Below are 23,498 nucleotides of genomic sequence, written 5' to 3'. Positions count from 1 at the left end.
ACAAAAAATTAATGAAACTATGACGTCATAGAGACTCTGTGTGTCTATAAAAAGCCGAGAGCACTGAGCGAGATTCATGTTTATATTCCATTGGGAGCCGTGTCGCTGTTCGATGTTTTTCCAACTCAACCGATTTCGGGTGTTGAGGATTTGAAATCGCTCACGCATATCACAAACCTGAAAATATTTCTGGCATGTCGTTGTGCGAAATTTATTCCACATTTACTAACTTATCGAGGAATCGACTCTTTCAAGCATGATGTCGAATACTCCAACCTACTCGTTCAGAACCTGTATAGGAATTTATTTGACTCTCAACAAACGAAACAGGAATCTCCCATCTTTTCGAACCGGGTGGATCGAGCTTTGAGACGGCCTATTCAAACAGACCAGAGATATACGGATCCGCGCATCAGTTTTCGATGGAGGAATATTATTCTCACGAAAAGATACTTTACGTTTGGAGTAAGAACGACGGCTTTGGACCAAGTGCATATTATTCAGACCACAGCCTGCCCCCTCGTCTATTACGAATCCTCGTCCCCCCATCTCCAGGAAAGAAGTTTTAACGTCGCCGACAGGACGAAATTTAAGAAAGATATTCTAAGACCTTTCCAAAACTACGCCATCCCTCCGAAAACGGGCTACCTCATCCTCACGACCCAGAAGAGCCTCTTTCTCGTCGATCGATGCCCGTGGACTCTTTGAAATCAAATGGAAAAGGAGATTCCTTTCCAAACGCCGATGACGTTTCAAGAGGAGTAGAACTCACGTCCACTTTCTCCCATCCCTTCTTTAGATGATAAGCGGAGATGAATCAAACCGTCCTGGCCCGGAACAAGATCGGCAAGAAACATTTGAGATTCTTTATGCTGTGAAATAAACGTAAGACGTAAAATGCAAATTTGTGCTTGCCAAATGAAGAAAATAAATTGACTGAGCCTCCGGTATTATATTCTTTCACACTGGCTGAAAGACTTATTATTTGCTGTCGGTGTATATATTGTTTTTTTGTGGTTTTAGAGTTCTGGCGGGAATGTTGTCAGCTTATTATGCTGCATTGTCTGTCCGAAATGAGTCTTTGAAACGTAACTATGCATTATTATGAGATTATTATAATTATATCGTAGTGAGCATTATAATTATATATCGCATTATATTTCAGTGTGTTGTCACATTAAAAGGCTATTTCCGCATTTTTATGTGAGTACATGTTTAATGGTTTTGTATTAAATTTGCGTTAAAGATTTCCATTTGCAGTTGTTAAAGAGTTCTCCTTCTTAAGTTAATATAAAAGGGCACTACTGTGTTTAATTTTTCTGTTAATTAATTTTTATTCACGCACTGAATGTATTGATTGACAGGTTGGAGTAGGATTGATTATTCATCAGTCAGTGACTGATGAATGAGTGAGATTTATTTTGATACTCTATTTATTGCACTAATTTTATAGTGTACAACTTCTATTAATTTCATATATAATTGAGAAAAACTCTGAAATGCATCAGAAATATATTTTTAAGGAAAGCAAGTATAAATTTTTTTTTTTTTTTTGTAGTTAGTTATATAAATTTATTTTTTATTTCACAGTTACCAATTTATTACCTGTTCTGTGTTGAGTAATTAATGCTTGAAATTTCTGTGGTTAAAGATTAGGCAAAGGATTAGTGTCTAGATAGCACATTAATTATTATATACATAGTTGGGATGTAATGTGATGTGTATTCTAAATTAATGACCATTTCTGATTATCTGTACTTTGAAAAGTCACCAACTCATTGGTGATTTTGTGAGTTGGTGAAAATTGTTTGACTATATATTTCTGTCTCATAGGTACTATTTTGTTCATAAATAATATTGGATGAAACTTACTTGTCAAGTTGGCAGAATGGTTTTAGTGCAGAAAAGGTTGCCTCTTGGATTGATCCCAAATATCTATGCTGGTACCGACTTTCTAGTAACCCAGAATCAACACTTTTCCCAATGTTATGGCAACCATTTTTGTTGTATGCTAATATTTTTTAATTTCATCTGATTGGAACTTCTTAGTTTAGTGATCGAGGGCTATTTGGAAATTTGCCTTATTGGAATTTTAAATGCTGTTAATATACCATTGATTTTTGTTAGCTGGCTGGTTCAAGTTAATCATTGTCTGACACCTCAACAAAGAAGTATGTCTGATAAGATAAGTATTCTTTTTTTTTTTTTTTTTTATGATTTAGAGCAAAAGCATAAGAAAACTATTATTGACTGGTATATGAATGAAAGTTTAATCTGTTCTCGGTATGAATGTCTAGTTTGTATGAAAGATACGTGTCTGGTTAAGCATGAAGACTGATCAGTTGGCTATCAAAGGAAGGGTACATGGTTAAAAAAAGTGAAGTTAATATAATAAGCATTTTAATTTTTGCTTATTTGTGGATATATGAAGCTAGAATGAATCGACTTATGAATTAGATAAATGTGTGTTTGAATGAAATTGTGGTTGATTGGAGGAATTTTTGTAAAGAACTATGTATTGATGTATGTGTAAAAAAGAGGGATAATTGACAGCCCTGATATTATTCTGGAGACTGATGAGCACAAGTTTGGCAAAAAGAAGTATAGTAGGGTTAGAAGGGTGAATGGAAAGTTGGTAGTTGGTGGTATTGAAAGAGGGAGGGAAAGGTGTTTTTTGAAGCATTCAGTATATTGTGAAAGATCACATGAAAGAGGTGTTGGAGGTGATCTCGAAAAATCCTGAGTGAAGCCATGATTATCTCAGCCTTCTGGAAAACCTTGGATGGCTTGGATAGTAAAGGCTCCAGCATTTATCAGTGAATCGCTCCCTGACTTAAGACCCTGAAACTAGTTTTGGTTGATCTTTACATTATGGTAACTTGGCGTTTTTTTGGCGAAAATTTGGCGACCAACTCTCCTACAGCAACCCTCTATTTTTTTTTCCCACCGCCATTTTGTCTTCATGAAGTAAAGACATGTTTCTTTTCTTTTTATCTACTGAACACTTCTTCCAACAATCTACTAGCCGAATTACACTTATGCTAGAAATTTTATCTAACAAAACTGCTTAATCATGACAAATATTCACTGCAAAATTGGGAAAAAGTGCACAATACCATACTCCTTACGCGTTTTTCAAAATAACACATACACATAAACCATGTACACGCCGACTTATTTTTACTTAAAAAAACATCCCAGAATTGCACAAAAATGGCATTGCTCACACTCTTCACTATATCCATGTACACTGCTTTTTTCTCATAAATTAGAAAAATTTCATGAAAATACATGACAATTTTCTCAATCTTTAAACCCGGTAAAAAGAACATATATGAAATTACCTGATCGCGAAAAAGTATTTACCCTTTCCAAATATGAACATTTCCACATATAAAATAAATAAAAGGGTCCAAAATCCTCTAAATCATCTATTACATTATACACGTCACCAACGAATTCATACCGCAAGCATTACAAATACTTAGTATCAAAAATTTAAATTATTTCCATGCACGTTTACTTCAACTTAAACGTGTACCAAATTCCTACAAACATAAAATTCACAAAATAACTATCATTTAATTAAAATATCACTAAACCATGTACACGTCGACTTATTTTTACTTAAATAAACATCCCAGAATTGCACAAAAATGGCATTGCGCACACTCTTCACTATATCCATGTACACTGCTTTTTTCTCATAAATTAGAAAAATTTCACGAAAATACATGACAATTTTCTCAATCTTTAAACCCGGTAAAAAGAACATATATGAAATTACCTGATCGCGAAAAAGTATTTACCCTTTCCAAATATGAACATTTCCACATATAAAATAAATAAAATATCCAAAAACTTTTACCTCTAAATCATCTATTACATTATACACATCACCAACGAATTCATACCGCAACTATTACAAATACTTAGTGTCAGATATTTAAATTATTTCCATGCACGTTTACTTCAACTAAAACGTATACCAAATTCCTACAAACATAAAATTCACAAAATAACTATCATTAAATTAAAATATAATTAAATTCAAAAACACTACTTAAAATATAAATGAGCACATACATTAAATTAATACATACATAAATACCAATTTCGAATTCACTTTAGTTACGGCCATGGGATCCAAAAGTTCACGAACACTGTTTCACACAACACAGAATAAAGCCAAATACAAAATTTCCAGATTTTTTCCCGATTTCCACCCTTTTCCGATTAAAGAACCGTAATTCGTCCATTAATATCACATGACATATCCCATGATCTCTCATTTCCCTCACACAAAATAATGCGTAATCGGAACTGAGTACTGCTCACATTATTACCAAAGTCCCAGGTAGTAACCTTTATCGCCTCCAAAATGTCGCCAAACTACCAGTTACCATATTGTAAAGATCAACCCTAGTTTCCATACCAATACCATTAAGTATATATGGAACCAGATTAAATATGAGTTTCACAACTGGGGTCTTAGTCAGTTGTTGGGTAGCATTTTCGATTTTACGCTGCTGAATTCATATGATGTTGCCACTACCAGGATCAGGAGTAGGGGGATCCCTTCTAGAATTACATGAGTAGCATAAAAAACTGTATGTGCTATAGTAATCTGAAGCTGACAAGGAGACAAACTCAAAAACAAATAAGGTATGTATTTTTTTTTTTTTTTTTTTTTGTAACTTATGTGTTGGCATTGTTTTGTGGCAACAGTGATCATGGAAACAGTGATTGTTAGCATAAAAAAAATCAGCAAAAATATCAAGGCGCACCTCATTGTAAACTTTTATTGGCAGATTGTGGTGCCTTTTTTTTAAAAAGAACAACATAGTATCTATAGTAAGTTGATAAACATTATCAACGTACAAAAGAAAGTACATTTCAGAAATTTTAAATAAAAGTTTTAATTATTGAATAAATATTTTATACTAAGCATTGTATATATTATATGATGCATTACTAGTATTCGTCTTAGATACACAGTGATCTGTTTTCATTTAAAATCAAAGAATTACAAAAAGCAGAATTAGACACTTGCTGTGGTGACAATCATATAGTGATAGATGGCAGTAAAATACAAACATTATGTAAACAAGAGAGAAAGATACATTTGATTGCAACTGCCTTAGTAGAAGTTGCAGTAAAACTACATTTGACGGTGCCCCATTGGCGAACTTGGTGGTGCATGGACACAGAGTTTATACAGTTCTTTGATTTGCTATTTTAGCTTTGTTTAGCGGTGATTTTCGTGCCAAAAATCACCACTAAACAAAGCCAAAATAACAAGTCAAAGAAATGGACAAACTCGGTATCCATGTACACATTGACCTATTTTCACTTTAAAAAAATCACAGAATTGCACAAACTCGGCATTGCGCATAAAAAATATATAATCTCAATAAACTGCGTTTTAAATCAAACAATGAAATGGCATAAAAAAGCACTATGCACTACACAAAGGAAATAGCCACCTACCTTATTTAGAAATTTCTTTGTCTTCAGTCTGTGGAACACAAAATTCCTAAACAGCATCCAAAAACTTTCCTCAAACCATGTTCCCTTTCTAACGGAATGCTTTATATGTTGACCATTTGAACCTTTCTCGCGACAAACCCATTCAAAGCTATCCGAACGATCTTTATGTTCGACCATATGCATTTCCTTTGTACAAACAGGACACTTATGATTGCTATTAAGTAAACCTTTATTTACACACCAGTCAATTAATGCTTCTTTCCAAATCCTATAGAAATTTCAAATTAATCTTACCACATTCAACCGTTTTATAGTGTAAATCACAAAATAAGCAACTTCCTAACCAACATCCAACACACAAACAAGCCCTTACAAATCTTCTCCCATCAGTCAAATTCACGCAACCAATTACGTCATAATAGGGTCTTTATAAAATTCAACTACTCAGGTTACCATAAATCAAACAACAACTTGGTGATAATCCAACGGGCACCCTTTATTCACATTCCCATAAATGAAACAACTTGGCGAGGGCATGTTAAATATAGGCTAGCCGAAGTTGCTAAATTTTCAGAATGTGTCAAACTCTGATAACCATGCATATAATCATTCTTCAGGCAATCATGCTTATAACAATCTTTTAGTCAAGCAACATCTCCATTTTCATATGCATTCTTTTTGTGGTATTATAAGTTTCAAAGTTTTTTGTAAACCATCCTGTTGAATACAATATCCTGTTGAAAGAATTGCATAGGATGAAAAAGATGAAGTCATCAAATGTTTTGAGAACACTACTTGGTACTGGCCATTATGTAGTATGTCTTCCATGGATTCATGCTTATCCTTCGTTACAAGCTAATCGTAATGCTGCTGCAGAAAGATTTGACAATACATCGAAGAGCTTGAGGAAACTTAAGAAGTTTCGGTAAAAATATATAAACGGGTACCCCCTTGGTGAAAATTTGCGATTTTTGCCGGTATGTGGATACCAAGTTTGCAATTCTTTGACTTGTTAGCGGCGATTTTTATGGCAAAAATAACACAGCTCCAAAATAACAAGACAAAGAATTTCACAAACCATCCTGTCTCATCCAGTATCCATGTACATATCAGCTTATTTTCACGTAAAGAAACATCAGAGAATTGTGCAAACTTGGCATTGTGCACTCCCTTTATCCATGTACACATCAACATATTTTCACTTAAAAAACATCAGAGACTTGCACAAACTAGGCATTGCACATTCCCTTGACTTTGTCCATGTACACATCGAACTATATTCTTTTAAAAAAATCAGAAACAGCCAACAAAAAAATATATAATCTCAATAAACTACATTTTAAATCAAACAATGAAATAACATAAAAAAGAAAATTCATCTTTACATTACACAAATGACCTTACCTTATTTACGAATTAACATGTCTTCAGTCAAAAAAAAAAAAAAAAAAAATTCCTTAACAGCATCCAAAAACTTCCTAGAATTATCTGAACTAGAATCTGTATACTGGCATTGCCACATAAATTCACAAAATAAAAGTAAAAAATATCCTCCGTGGTGATGTTTGTCCGTACGCATTTCCGACGTTGTATCATATGCATTTCCTTCCTACAAATAGGACACCTAATGATGGCTACTAAGTAAAACTTCATTTGCACTCCAGTCAAGTAATGCTCTTTTCCCCTTTCTTTCCAAATCGTACAGAAACTTCAAATTACCGCATTCATTCATTTTACCATCTAAACCACAAAACAAGCAATATACTTCCTAACCAACACACAACCACAAGCCCTTATGAATTTACTGCAATCAGGCAACCGATTACATCATAATAGGGTTTCCATAGCATTCAACTGCTTAGGCTACCATAAATGAAACAACTTCACGATAATATAAGGGGTACCCTTCTCTCTACTCTAACCCAAGTTTCAAGACTACAACGATGTAATTAAAGAATGGTGAAAAATATGAATAGTTGAAACTGTGCCAGAAATTAATATTAATGAAAGGGCTCATTACTTACCACAGCGAGTTATTTTTACAGAATGTAGCAGTACGAAAATTAGACCAGTATGTGATGCATCAAAGATAAAAATGGATCTGCCCTGAATAGCTATCTGTAAGTTGAGCCAAATTCAATAGATTTAATTCATTGGATTCATTTGGAATTAAGACTATTGAGTCTTAACTAATTTTAGACCTTATACAATTGCTTTATCTTCAGATATAGAAAAGACCTTTCTACAAATTGAAATTAATCCAGCAGACAGAGATTTTCTACGTTTTCTGGGGTGGGAAAAGAGAAGTATTGTTGAATTTAGATACTACAGAGTAGTTTTTGGTGTTTGCTGCTCCCCATTTCTTCTTTCAGCATGTATAAATGACTTGTTAGAAAATCCATCTGAACATTTAAGCAAGATCGCAAAAATGTTGCAAGGCACATTCTTATAAAAATGTTGCGAGGCACATTCTTACAAAAATGTTGCGAGGCACATTCATTCAAAAATGTTGCAAGGCACACTCTTACATTCACACATTCACACATTAAAGCTAAATAGCTGATATCTTCAGCTGGGTTTAACCTTAGAGGTTGGAAAAGTAGTTTAGTTTTAGATGAAGGTCCAGAAAATGTGTTAGGTTTTCAGTGGTTCTGCCCATTCGGATAAATTGGGGTGCCAAGTAGCATTTTGGACTGAAGCTACCACAAGACGAATTTTACTTTCATGCTTTCAGAAAGTTTTTGATCATATCAAAGTTTCCTCATCAGCCCTTCTTATTCCAAAGATTATTTTGCAGAAGACTTGAAAATTAAAGTCTGCCTGGAATGAAGAACTACTGGTAGACATTCAGAAAGAATTAAGAAAATGGGCTACAGAAGTACATTTTTTGAATGATTGCTGAATACCAAGAAGAATCTTAATTAATTCTACAAGCTCCTTGCACCTCTTCTGTGATGCCAGCAAATCAGCGTATGGTGCCTGTATATTTCTAAGAACAGAAGAAAATGAAGTTTTCTTGAGTCTTGTCCTAGCAAAATCCAGACTTGTACCCTTGAAGGAGATTACTTTACCGTGGTTGGAATTGATGGCTGCACTTGTAGGTGTACGATTATATCAGTTGGCTGTTAAAGGTTTGAACAATATAAATATGAAAACTTATTTCTGGTTAAATTCTTCAGTGGTTTTTGCTATGGCTAATGCAATAATTGGTCTGTTTTTATTTAAAAAAAAAAAAAAAAAAAAAAAAAAAAAAAAAAAAAAAACGAGATTTAAGATTACATCAAAGCAGAATGTTGGAAATACATATCTTGAATTACCTGCTGATTTATTGTGAAGAGGATGCTACCATTACATCTCTTTAAATCTCAGTGGTGGACGGGAACTGAATTTCTAAAGAAATCTCCAGAAACTTGGCCTTCAAATGAACCTGATTCTGATATGGAAGAAATCAACAGAGAACAACATCAAATTGTCATTTCATCAAAGAATTCAATGATCAAAACCATTCTAGCTAAGTTTGCATCCAGATTTTCGACATATTCTATGATCATACGAACTATTGCTTGGATGTTATGATTATAACCTACTTGAAAATTATTGGGAATATATCTCAATCTTCAACAGATATTTTCAATATCTCTTGAAGAATTTGAGAAAGAGAAAAAACTATTTTCCATTATACAAAAAAGTGCTTTTGATGAAGAACAGAGAAAGATTAATTTGAAAAATCTTCAGGCTTTTGTTGATGAAAGGGAATTTTGAGAATGAAATCTTGAGTTTCAAATTTTCAGGAATAAACATTCCCTATAGTGTTACCTTCAAAAAATATAATTGTACAAGGAAAGATTGAGCACTTGCACTTAGAGTATAAACATTCTGGAATACAAACACTTAATGATTCTGAGAGAAAGAGTTTGAATTATCAAAGGTAGGAAAACTCTAAGGTCTGTTGTAAAAGGATGTGTTACATGCCAGAGAAATGCAGTTAAGGCCCAAAGATGGGTAAGGTAAGCTTTCATGAATCGTGTTTGGAAAAAAATAAAGAGTCTTTCATTAAACCAACTGAGTTTAATTAACAAATTACTAAATCATTATTATTACTTAGGATTTAATTTTGGTTCATATCCAAACTAACCAGATATAGCGCTGGAGACTCGCTTCAAACTCTTATCGAATCTAATCTTCTACACAAAAGAAAAAATATATAGGGTTACATTAAAATACTTGGCGAGAATAAATCGGCATCACAACGCAATACAAGGGGGTTGCAACACACTGCCCCTGGAGGAACAATGATAATTGTTCTGCATCTACTTATTTCAAAAGAGATTAACAAATACAAATATTATAAAATACTTACAATGTAAGAATGAAGTTACTTACTTTCACAGAAAACATTTGAAGAATAAATTTAAGTCTGCAAAATACAATAATAAACTGAATTAGAACACATAATCAAAAAATATTCACAAAAAAAGAAAAGAAAAGAAAGAGAAAAAGAAGAAGAAAGTATTGTTCATTGCTAAATAATAAAGTGTTAATCATGATCAAGTTCTAGTTTATAGAGAAAATGAATTGTTCTTTTATTTATACCAGAAGATGTCTGAAGGGTACAAGAACGCATTTTAACATCTCTGAGAAACAGTTCTTGATCACTCCAAATTTCCACAAGCCTTTTGGCATTTTGTCCTCTTGAATCAGCACTACATCAACAATTTTGAATATAGAAGGAGTATGTGCGAGGGGATAAATTGGCAGAACAAAGTTCAAGTAAATATTCTTTACGGCAACATTTCCAGAAGTGAATGATGACTTGTTGTCTGTATCTCGACATTTTCGCGAGAACTATTTAGTTTGATTTGGGTTGAATTGAGTAGTTGACATCTGGCAAGGAATTTTAAACGCTTACCAATCAAAACATCAGATCTGAATGATCTCTTCAGATTCAAAAGTTTACTCATATGAGCATTAATTACTAGGTCTTGGTGACCACAACGATTTTTTAATAAATCAACAACTGAATTATAATTCTCTTCAGTAAGTGAAAAACGAGTGATAACATTATATGCACTGCCAACAAGTAGTGATTTCAAGTATGAAAATTTATCAATGGAAGTCAAATTTGGATTATTATCAATATCATTAATAAATTTACCCTATAAATCTAGCCAAGAACTAGAATCACCATAAAATTTTCGTATAATAAATTTTGGGAATTTCACTAACGATCGACATTAGTGTTTAAAGCACTAGAATCATTTTTCAATTGAGTATTTTGAGAAGTAGTGATTTGGTTAAGCATGTTACCTTCATTTACAAATTTCGTGATTTTGTATGTTGATTCAATTATTTTCTCACTGTACTTTTCAGCACTTGCAATTTCTTTGTCGAAATCGCCATTGCTCTAAAGATCTTGAATATCTGAATTTAATTTCTTTATAAAATTTCATATTTTTCTTTCAATTAATCTTTGCAATCAGAGATCAAATTTTTCTTCCAAGGATATTGATTCGTTTTCAAGAATGGTATGTATTTTATTAAATAATTTCGTTATCCGTGTTTTCATCCCAGTATGCTGTTTAATTAGAGTATCAATATACATCATCATTTTAAGTTAACAGTAAAACTTCATCAATCAATAAATTATCACAGAAATGATGAACAATTTACCTCGAATTGAAACAATCCAATCTAGTTGCAGGACGTTAGCAAACAAAGATGCACAAGGTAAGCTTTTATTAATCGTGTATGGAATAAAAATAAGTCTTTCATTAAATTTAGTAACACATTTCTAAATCATTATTATTATTACCAAGGATTTAATCTTGGTTCATATCGAAACTATTCAGATGTAGTGCCGGAGACTCGCTTCAAACTCTTATCTAATCTAATCTGCTACATAAAAGAACAAATACATAGGGTTACATTAAAATACTTGGTGAGAATGAATCGGCTCCATACGCAATACAAGGGGATTGCAACAAGGTCTTAGAAGTATTTCTTCATCTTTTACTTGAAAACAGAGCAAAAATGGCGAAAATGTTACAAGTGATAGGACTTGATCTCACCATCCCAGTTTTCATGAAAGAGAATTTGAAAGCGTGGATAGTAATTTTCACATGTGCAGTTTTTAGAGCTGTTCACCTTGAATTAATCACTTGAGTACCAACACTTTTATAGATGTGTTTAGCTGTTTTATTTCATGATGAGTTGAGTTGAAGTCGTATACTTGGACAACAGTTCGAATTTCATAGGTTTAAATAGAGCTATGAAATCAGCTGAATTGTACTGATATCAAACAGAAATGTACCTTTATAAAAATAAAATGTAAATTCAGTCCTCCCACAGTGTCATGGTGAAGAGGATTTTGGGAGAGGCTAGTAAGAATTTTAAATGACCTTCTTTCCAAAAAAATTTGAGACACGTTTGTTTAGGATATGAAGAGTTTCTAACCCTTCTGTGGAACTGTGAAAGTTTAATGAACAAAAGACCTGTGACTTATCTGTCTGAGGAAGGTGGTGATCTGACACCTTTAAAACCCTTTATGATTTTACAAAGCATAATTGGTAGTAGTGTGTATGATCTAGATGATATCCATTCTGTGAAGTATAATAGAAAGATTGAAATATTTACAAGAAGGACTTAGAAATCGTTTTGAGAAAGAGTATCTAGGCTTTCTTTGAAATACTGTAAAAGGTAAGAAAGGAATAATTAAAGTGAATAACATTGCTCTCATTGGAAATGATAAGAAACGAATGGATTGAATGTTGGCTCGAGTACTTGAACTGCTCCCAGGTAAAGATAATATCATGCGTCTTGTGAAGCTGAAAACATCGACTGAAGCTGTTCTTAAGCCAGTCCAGTGCATCTTTCTTTTTGAACTGGACACTAACTTAGAAGTTCTTCCTTTCACAGCGAGTAATATAGAAAACTACCAAATTTCTCGAATTGAACAAAACAATCAAAAGGCTTGATCTGCGCCCTTTAAAGAACTGGTGTTAAAGACTTTTAGAAAAAATAATCTTAATAGAGAAGTGCATTCTTCACAAAAACTGAATTTGTGAACTTTAATGTAGAACTTTATTAAAAATCTAAAACTTCATGAGCTTTATTGGTAATTTAAAAACTCTGTAAACTTAAATTGTAGTTTAGAACTTTAAGTTGTATTTAATGTTGCAAAATTCCCATTTTGCAAAGTGGAGAAAATGTCGAAAATGAATAATATATTGCCTTAAATTTATCTTTCGTGGAATGGCAACAAAATGTTTTACTTTCTTTTGAATTTCTTCTTGGCAATTGAATAAAGATGTGAGCCTGTTCTAGCTTTGTTTTTTTTATTTATTTAGTATTTAAAACCTGCAAAGAGGAATTTTATTTTTTAGGGCCATTTCACCACAGTAGTCTTGTTCAAGCCTCATAGATATAATCCTTAAGTCCACTTTGCTAAACATAATGTTTTGAAGTTAGAATCAAATTTGAAAATGTGAAGTCTTTCAGGAGCAGCGTCCTTTTTATTGTGTTAATTCTTTTGAACATATGTGTAAAGTTGAAAATGTTTAGTCTAGAGTCTGTAAATGGGGGGTTGCATTGTCAGTTATGTTTTATGTTGTTGAAATCTAAAAAGAAGTAATATGGCCTTTTTTAAAGGTGGTCTTTCAAGTATTAGTCAGTTGAAAACTATTTTAAGAAAAAGAGGGAAAATCATTTTCCCTTTTATATGATGATGAATTTAAACTTTTTAAATATTTTGTTTTTCTAGTAACATTTATTGTTTTCTGCCATTGCTGATAATTTTTATGCACCCTTGCTTAAAATCTCATGTACTGTCAGGGGTACGAGTACCACAGTTTGGGAACTGCTGCTTTAACTGATTGTAGAGGCATAGCTAGAGCTTTCAGTGCCCGGGGACAACCAAAGATTTTGCGCCCCTCCTGTTTTCTAAAATGCAGTGGAGAACATCAATTTTGTGTCCTCTAGATGCTGCATCTGGGAACAGATGTCTCCCTTAGCTATGCCACTGACTGATTGATGATTGGGGCATTAGAAACAGTAATGAAGACTGGTTTAGCATTTATTTGCAGTATGTCACAGATTATACTAACTGGAAGATTTTTAGGTTCTTTTCCATTGAAGCAATGCCACTTGGTGCTTTTTCTTGCTTCGACATATTTCTTCAGTGTTAGGTGTCATCAGTTTGGCTTGTTTCTTTCCCGACACAATCATGTTCTTTATATCTAATCGTAGCTTTTTAAATGAAATAGATGTTTACAATTTGGGATTTGCGTGGAGATGAATAAGCAGTTGAAAAAATTGTTTCTGAATTCCACACAGAAAGATTGTTTCTGAATTACCACTATGTGAATACAAATGTGACTGGAAGCCAAAATGTTAAATTTCCTGGATTTAAAACCATTCTACAGGCTTCTACCATTTTTTTGATTGATTGATGGTTGAGACATTGCTATTGCAATGGAAGATGTATGATATAAGTTATATTATTAGCATTTTATTCATTTAGCATTTCTCCTCAGATTCCACTAATTGAAAAATTTCATGGCTATAATTATCATTGATAAGTTTGGTAGCTGGCAATAAATTACACCAAGCATCATTTTTAAAAAATATCTGTAGACATGTAGTCCCATGATTTTGCTATGCTCCACACAGCAGATTTTATTTTAAAAGACTTCAGGAATTCTTGGATGGCCCAATTTTAAAAAGTCTGCTTTATACCTGCATTTCAGTATGCACAATATCCCAATAATCATCGGTGGATTGACAGATGTACAGTTTATGAAACAGAGCTGTTATCATTTACTAAAATTTTAATTTTTATAAGATTAATACTAATAAACAGAATCATAAGCTGCATTATATCAGAAGTTTAAGGAAGAGCATAATTTATAATGCTAGCTAAGTTTAATTTCAGTGGCATCTACTTCTTTCTTACTTCTTCCCTGCTACACTAGCAAAAAAGAACTAGTATGTGCAATGTTTCACTTCAAATGAATGTAGGAGTTTGGGTTATTAAAAAAAAAAAAAAAAAAAAACTCAGCTAACCAGAGAAAAATTATTTTTTGACACTTTTACTTTTTTCTAAGCATCATAATCTCAGTTTCTACACCATGTAAAAAAATAATAAAATTTAAAAAAAAGTTCTTTTTGAAGTCCAGATAATAGATTATTTTGGTTATTGGTTGTCCAAATTTTGGCCTTTATACCATACTACTTTTACTGCTAAAATATAAATCTGAATATGTAAAATTATGCTGTGCTCGGCATTGTAAGCACTATTTTGGGCTGGAGCTAGTCAATCACGCTGGGCAGAAAATTTTTTTAAAATTCAGTGAAAAATCAAGCAGAAAAGTTTAAGGATGGCAAAATTTTTAGAATTTAGATCTTTCAGACATTGCAGTGGGCGGCAAAATGCCTTGCATCGGTCCTGCCAGTATTGCTTCATATTTTTATTACTTACAAACTATCTATATGTTTATACAGTCAAAAGTCTTTAATCCGGACTCATCGGGACTTCGGTGATTCCGGATTATCGATTTTTTCGGATTATAGATCATTAGTTTAAATCTGGTAAGATGGCATGCAGAAATTCTAAAATTAAAAATATGAAACGTTAATTTATAAAATAAAGAACAATTATGATCTAAAGGGTATCAAAATTTAGGAAAAAAAAAAAGCTTAATATTTATTTGTTTACTTTATTAAACATTTCTTTCAATATAAGTTGTTTAAGTTGCTTCGTTTTTTATGTGATAATACATTCTCTTTAATTCCATAAACAGACATAATTTCTTGTTCAGTTACAAAGTTCCGCTGTTCAAGTCCTATAATTGCTGTGTCGAGAATACCGACTAATTTGTCAATCGAAATTTTTTCGTTTTCAATAACCTCTGTCACTTTCTTTGCTATCGGAAGCGAATTATAATAACGAGGCATTTGATTTAAATCATATCAAAGACGGAGTACATCGAGAGGAAATACCACATTTAGTAAGCAATTATAAGCCAAATAAAATAAAAACATCTGCTCTTAAGATAAGGATAGTGTTGACAGATCAACTTCCAATTCATTGCGCTCCGCGGCGTTAAAAATAAACAAAGTTTAGATAAACAAACGTTAAAGTTTATATAAACAAAGGATATGCCTTTATCCATTTTTTGCAGCAATTCCACTTTTTGTTTAATGGACTCCGAAAGATACTTTCGCTTTGTATATCCTTTACATATTAGTAAATATATATCGGAAATTCTATTTCAAATAATCGAAAGTTCAAGCTTACTTTTATAAAATTGCTCTAACAGTCTGCAAAAAATAATAAGCCGGATCCAATTCGAAGATTAAGGAACAAAGCAATCTGCAACATTAACTGAAATAGATAATTAGTTAATTTTAGCTTGGCTTATCCCGTCCGTTTTACATTAAACGCTCATTCGTAAGCGTATTTTGCGCACGCGCACACGCAAATTCGCAGCCGTAAAGGTCTTACGCGCATGCGTCAAAGCGACGCATGCGCAGAAAGTTTGTAGCTTTGAGGTCCGGATTATGGGTGTCCGAATTAACGACTTTTGACTGTATATATTTAGATATGTTGGTAAGTTGCGTAATGAAATAAATATAAGGGTGGAAAATGCTATAACCATATTTATTTAAATGTAATTCCCTTGATTACATAGGCACTTGTCTCACTCCTTCACTAAATGTTGAATTGCCTGTTTGTACAATTCCTTTGATTGTGATCTGAACCAATTGCAAACAGAGTCAATTGTCTTTTGGTTTGACTGGAAGCAAAGACCTCAGAATGCTTTTTCCAGGGGACTAAATATTGTGAGATGGGGAGATGTTCTTACATTGTTCACCCGAATTGTGCCAACATGGCCTGATCTTCTGCTCACATATGTAGACATGCATTGTCATGCAGGAGCACCACCCCAGAAGTGCAATATTGGCCTAATGCAGTCAGGAAAGTGGGTCTTTTTGACCTGATTGCAATAGCATATGCTTGAGGGTACTGAAGTAATAAGCAGTATTGTTTGTTGCTAATAGGTGGGAAGATCTCAATCAGGTCATTGATGGTTGAAAGGAAAAAAGTCATCATGACTCTGTGCCAATCTGCTTTTTTTTTTTTGGATGGGGGATAGTGTACCATGTTTTCACTGCTGGGTTTTTCTTTTGCTTTCTGGTTGAAAATGATAGCAACATAATTCATCACCTGCCAAAAGCCTAAGCAGAAGATTATCATCCTCTTGGCAACACCAAAAGATGCAATGACAATCCCAGAAGCTCTTCTGATACTCTGTGAGGTTATGTGGCATTCAGTGTGTGCCAAGTTTTCTGAGTTAGTTTTTCTTTGACGACAGTCTGCACTAAACCATAACTGACACCAGCATTATTACTTATGTCCTTAATCTTCTTGTGCCTGTTTTCACAAATTATTTGGTCAACTCCTTAAATTGTCATTTGTGATACAACATGCACTTGGTCATTCATTATCCTGAAATGATTCTCAGCTTTTGTGAAAACCTTTTGCCATTTCTGCACACAGGTCAATGACAGAGTATGTTCTCCATATACTGCAGTCATGCATTGATGCACTTCATGAATATCAGCATTCTTAGCCTTTGGAAATTGAATGACCTCATATTAGTCCTTCTTACTGGCAAACATCACATCTCATATGGGGATAACAGAAACAAAAAAAAAAAAAAAAAAAAAAAAAAGGGACACTACTAGTATTTAATAATGATACTCCACTTTATACAAGATATAGTTGGATGTCCACAACTCTGGGTGCTCTGTTTTCATTTGATCCACTAATATGTAAATATTTTATTTTTATACAAATTATCTACCTTATTTGAACAATTGCAGCGTCACTCAAATAAAAACACAGCTTAAGTTAAAGGAAGTTCTGAACTGAGAGGTTAAAATTCCTTTGTTGAAATAAAGTTTCTTTAAATATTACTAAAATGTTAATGTACTTAGTTTTACTTTTCTATATATTTCTATTAGTTTAAATGAAATAATTTTGATGTAGAAAAATTTATGTGATTTCAGTTTGGTGTTTTATATATTTCAGTGCTTTTATATATTTCAGTGTTTTATATATTCAGGGTAAAGATTTCATAGATTTAAATTTTAGGTATAGTTGCAGGAAAAGGATATGTAATTTTTCCAAAACAGCCATCATGACAAAACGTAAGAATACTTTTGAAGAGATTCCATTTCTTACCAAAATGCACATTGGTGTAAAAGAAGTAAATCTAGGAGTAAATGCTAAGGAAAATATGAAACATGTATATGGCAAGTATATTTTTTATATTTATATGTAGAGGTAAATATCAATAATAAAAATATTTAAAATGAAATTAATGCAAATAATTGAATAATATCATGGTTTCATGAAAATTACAGATATTGTTGGATTCTTATTAACATTTATCTCTTCTTTTGTTATCTAGCTGCTGGATTACAAAAGTTGTTTTTCAAAAAAAATCTCCGTTTTAAATCAAGCTCTTTTTAAATAGAAAACAATTGCATTAACCTCTGGCAGAACATCATATTGAGTTATGTATTAGCACAATTAGAAGTTGCCAAACCTCAACTAAGTGCATAACAGCTACATTGTTTTAACAAACAGTGTTGGCATTTTGCTATGCATTCTTTTTGTTTTATTGCAAGTCCCAATGTTTTTTGTGGACAAACTGTGATTTTTTTAAAAATCTAAATTCAGTTTTAAAATATGCCCTTGTATAATTCTCCTGCAATGAAAAAAAAAAAAAAAAACTAGGATAACATTTCAGCAGCAATACAGCAGCACTACTTCAAAATAACTAAAGGGTCCAACAAAATTTCCACCTGAACAAACAAACAAACCAAAAAAAAAAAAAAAAAAACTTTTAAGTATATGATTGATTTCTAAGATAAATACCTAATTAAAAGATAAAATATTGTGTATCATATTTTTTGCAATTATAAATTATTCTTCTACAAAAGGCGCCAAACTGCACTGAAGTGATTGCATTAATATGTAAGTACCCATATTGATAGAAAAGTAAGGAATAAATCTGACATTTTTTGTACAGTCCTTAAGAGTCCTTAAAAGTCTTTAGGTTTTTTTAGAATCAATTTTTGGTCCTTGAAGGTCCTTAATTTCGTCCAAAATCTAATTTTAATCATCTGAAATTTCGGACCATTTTTAAGACTGCTATTTTAAGTGTAGATTAGCATTTTGGAGGAATTTTATTATTTATTTATTTTTTTTTATTTTTTTTTTATTTTTTTTTTTTTTTTTTTTTCAATTCACTGACAAATATGGTTATCATTTGAATTTGTTCCTGTTTCTAAAATAAACAAATTGATGGTTGAGTTTATAGGCAAGACGTGAAACATAAGCATTTCAAAAATATTTCTTTTTCCTAATAAAGAGTTCTTAAACAACTTTTCCCTTTTGAGTATATGAATTCTTTTATTAAACAGTTGTAAATTTGGCGATATTAAGATCAATTTCTATACAAAATTATGCAAAATTTTTAATTCGGAAAATCTGTGAATTTTTCGACAATTTTGTTTAGAACATTATTAACAATAAATTTCATTAAAATAACAGTGATATATTGAAATTATATTTAAGAAATAACATTAAAATAAAACTTTTTTATTTTCCCCTGTCATATTATAAAGTGATATTACTTTCCATTTTGGTGACCTATTATTACAATATTTTGGATCTGAAAAATAAACAAGCCAATAAATGCTAAAATGCACAATTTTCAAAACATTTCTCAGCAAAAGCAAAATAACTATGTAATTATTTTAAAAAGTCTTTTTTTATTTTTTCATAGTAAAAGTTTTCCCATGTGTAATTAATTGTCACAGAATATTCAGAATTTTCAAAATGTGCATCAGTTTTCTCTATTAAATTAATTAAAATTTATTTTGTCTGGGAGTCCCTCCCCCACAAATACTTCTGGCTTTTTGCTGTTACAGAATTGGTAGGGGTAATTTTTCTTTCATATTTTAGACATTGTGCCATGGAATGTTTTGAAGGATTTGAAGGCAAGATTTATAGATATACAATTCTAGAAGATTCCAGAGAAATGTGACAATACTTCTAATTTTGGCATGGATACATATCTATAGAGAGAAATTTTTCTTTTAATAAAAAAACTGAAAATGAATTATTTAAGATATTCATCTTATATGTCTTAATGCATGATACACAGGACTGACATTAGCCATTTTCCCACTTGATGCAATCTCTGTGGCTCCTAAATTCTAAAAGTTTTACCATTCCTAGATTTTGTTGCTCTGTGCATCATTTAAGTCTAAAAATTCTGCCACACTGCCTCTGTAATCAGCACTTACCCATATATCATTTCATATTTATTCTCAGTGTTCATATTACTTAAGAAATAAAATTAGCAGCTTCTTATAGGCAGTAACTTCAGGCAATATTGTGAAATTTGCTCCTGTAAACATTTATTTTTAAAGTCTGATCTTTTATTTTCTAAAGTATCCTCTGCCTACAGACTCCATTTGAGATTTATTTTCTGTACACAGGCATAGACTCCAACCTTCAGCAAACCTTGTCAGTAGTCAATGCGCGAACGACATTTTTACAACTTTGAAAATGTGCGTGTAGCGTATGTTGTAATTAACCATTCATTAATTTTAAATTAATAATTAATTGTAATCAAGGAAGCACTTCCGCAGAGAACCCGGTAAATGTAAACATCGCCAACTTTGGCGATAATACTTCAAACCTGGTAACCCAGCCGATTTATCGTATTCGCTTGTTCGAAGTTTGCAACCATTTTTCTTGCGTTCATTTTGTTGAAATATCACTGTCGTTGTTCGCATTTGCAGATTTACATTATTCTTCTCTTATTTATTATTTATTTATTTTTATTTTTATTTTATTTTATTTTTTTTTTTTTTTTTTTTAAATTTTTAACAACGAATAGATAGAAATATTTTTGTAGATAGAGGCCAGTTCTCGGTTCGGGATGAAAGGAAGAAAATACGGCGGGAGGGGTGAATGCTATTGTAACACGGCTGTTCACGTTGTGTGTTCTTAATTATTAACAGCTCTAAGAACCATGAGGTTTCCAACCTCTAAAATAATTTGTTTCCGTAGGCCGCAAAAATATGCATGTGCATTTTAAATAATGCTTTTATTTTTATTATTGGTTATTGTCATCTAAAATTATGAGAATAAATCAATTTTTATGGCGTAAAACTTTAACAAGATAATATATTGTTAATGCTATTAAATTGAAATAAAAATATTATTGATTATCTAAGATGACAGAATAGTTTGATGCATCACCATGGTCATCAAAATTAGCAAACCACTGCTGATGTAAGGAATATATTGTTTTCTGTGTTAATTGGAATTTAAGTCAAATTTTTTTTGTTTCTCACGTTTAACCGGTTAATTTCAATACATTAATACTAATTTATATTTTTAAATGAATTTTTATTTCCGTTATAAATGCTTATATATTGTCTTATGCTTAATATATTCTTTTCCGTGCTAACTTGAATTTAATTCAAATTTATTTTCGTATATCACGTTTAACCGGTTAGTTTTACGTCTACATGCTTATTATCTGTGAATTTTTACTACCATATGCTTGTTTTGTCTGCTAACTTGAATTTACATGCACTAAAAATCACGTTTACAAAATATCACATTTACGGCTCGGCTCATAGTCGATGAACCGCGAGCTTGGCGAGTAAAAATGCAACGGCGCCAACAGGTTCTTTCCCGAAGCGCCAACGGGTTCTCTGCGGATGAAAACCCGTAATCAATTTTATTACATTTAAAATCCATATACATATAAAACTGAATAATTAAAAATGTACCTTGTAAATTATATGCACATTTAATTAGAAATTTTCTTTTAACTCCTCAAGCATTCACTAATAAAAAGTACTTCAAATCACTACTAATCATAGAAAAAATCAGAAGCTATAAATCATATCTTTATTCTGGATATGATTTCTACAGGGAAATAAAATTTAAATAACCAAGAATGATACATATAAGTATTAAACAAAATACGCATAATTTATGAATGCAAAGATTTATATGTAGCATGCTTAGCAAGCTTAAGTTCTGATTTTGAGAATGTTTTTTTATAACACAGTTCTTCATTTGCCTGCATATTTATTTTTTCAATCAAAACTGCTTCAAGAGTTTTAAGACCTAAATTTGGTCGAAATTCCGTCTGATTTTTTTTAACAATAGCAAAAATTCTTTCGCAAGCTGCATTTGAATGAGGTATTATTAAGACAGCAAGCATTACAGAAGGCAATACTTTGTATTTAATACACCCATTCATATTTTTTAATTTGGCAATTTCTCCCCATGCTATATCAATACGCAAATCTACAATTTCTTTCAAATCATCTACTTGATACATGGAAAATTCAATTTCTACTTGATTAAGACATTTTTCATCAATAATGGATGGAAAAGTATTCATCAAGTAAAGAACAGATGAAAATGAGACTTCAGTTCTCAAGTTGATGTCAGCAACTTCAGCATGTTTTAGAAATGGATCACTCAGTGGAAATTTATCAATTATATATGAACATGCAGTTACAAAAAAAGCTCGCACAGAATTGAAAAATGATTTCACTTCACTTTCATTCAACTTGGCATTTTTTAAATATAGTCTTGTTTCCGCACCAATCACTAAATTTTCATTTTCTTTTTGTTTACTATACTTCTGAAATGGAATAGACGTTAGAGTAACATCTTCATTTTCTTTAGAAATTACTGATGGTTTTACGAATCTAACAAATAAATTCATTAAAAGTTCAAAAAGTTCTCTTCTCAATTTATGTATATAAGGAGCTTGTTGTTGCAAATTAATATTTACTGTTATAAACAAAGGCAAAGTATTTTTCAAAAATAACAAGTACAATTTGGTGGTCGGTGACTGTAAAATTTTTTTAATGATTTGCAATCTCTTTCCTTCATTCTCACTGTTATCTGGTTTATCTCCAAAAAAATTTATCACAGCATCCCACTGTTCCAAAATCCTTGTTATAGATTCTAAAAGAGACAACCATCTCGTACTGCAATATTTCAAAATTTTATGAGATTTTGCATTCTGTCCCAAAATTTGTTGAGCAACTTTGAAGCTATGCTTCCGTTTCGAACTTTTCTCCAAGTAAAAATATATATCTATTATCAACATTTCAATTTCTGAGCCAATTAATTTTTCAGTAGCTTTTTTTGCAGCTATATGCAAGAGGTGGCATGGACAACCTCGGGTGATTATACTTGGTTGATGCATTTTGATAAATGATGCTACACCTTTAAACTTTCCAATCATATTACTAGCATTATCTGAAGAAAATGATAAGCAATTTTTCCATTCTAAACCTTTGTTTTTAAAGTTTTCATTTATACAATTAAAAATACCTTCTCCTGTATTATTCGTGCATTCTAAAATAGAAATCAATGAAGTAATTATCACTCCCTTTTCTTTACTGTAGTATGTTATAACCAATGGGTACAGTTTGTTATCATTGTTATCATTACTTCCATCAGTACTTAGAGAAAATGATGTACTGCACACTGATTTTATAATATCAGCAACAGTATTTTCTGCAAGCGTTTTCACAATAGCAGCAGTTTTGGTATGACCGCAGCTAAATTTTTTTGCTATGGCAGAATCCAGAAACATTGCTTTGAAAAGCTCTTTGGAATGATCCGAAACAGAAAGCGGTAGATTATGTTCAATTAAAAAACGAACAAAATAGCATTCGGCTTTTATAGGATCTGTTTCATCATCTTTTATTAAGAAATTTGTTATTTCTTTAGATTTTACGGTGCCAAGTTCTATATGCTTTTGAGAAAACACATGCCGTTTACAGTCATCTTTTCCACCATGAGCAACTGAGAAGTCTTTGTTGCATACACTGCAGTGTGCGTGATTCACAGAAATTTCGGACGCTTTAATGCATGGAAATTCTGA

The 23,498-nt window shown here is 31.9% G+C and overlaps 1 protein-coding gene across 6 annotated transcripts in view; it reads left to right on the top strand.

The window, feature by feature from the left end:
* The first annotated feature begins 939 nt into the window (after window positions 1-939).
* LOC118191332 (uncharacterized) overlaps window positions 940-23,498 on the top strand; it is a 61,280-nt gene continuing 38,721 nt past the window's right edge. Inside the window, exons 1-3 of one of the 6 annotated variants that reach the window (XM_035362129.2) lie at window positions 983-1,088; window positions 1,166-1,203; window positions 17,645-17,805. In XM_035362129.2, the coding sequence (XP_035218020.1) occupies window positions 1,202-1,203; window positions 17,645-17,805 (163 nt within the window). In that variant the 5' untranslated portion in view covers window positions 983-1,088; window positions 1,166-1,201. Of the gene's footprint in view, window positions 1,204-2,146; window positions 2,172-17,644; window positions 17,806-23,498 lie in introns of those variants that run through there. The other 5 variants (XM_035362152.2, XM_035362150.2, XM_035362161.2 and 2 more) reach the window with 5 other exon arrangements.

The sequence above is a fragment of the Stegodyphus dumicola genome, chromosome 4 (assembly GCF_044657685.1).
Source record: "Stegodyphus dumicola isolate Sdum_Otavi_A_Nest chromosome 4, ASM4465768v1".
In the NCBI taxonomy this organism is placed as follows: domain Eukaryota; kingdom Metazoa; phylum Arthropoda; class Arachnida; order Araneae; family Eresidae; genus Stegodyphus; species Stegodyphus dumicola.
The sequence above is the reverse complement of the archived record's forward strand: the minus strand, read 5'-3'. Positions and strand labels throughout refer to the sequence as shown.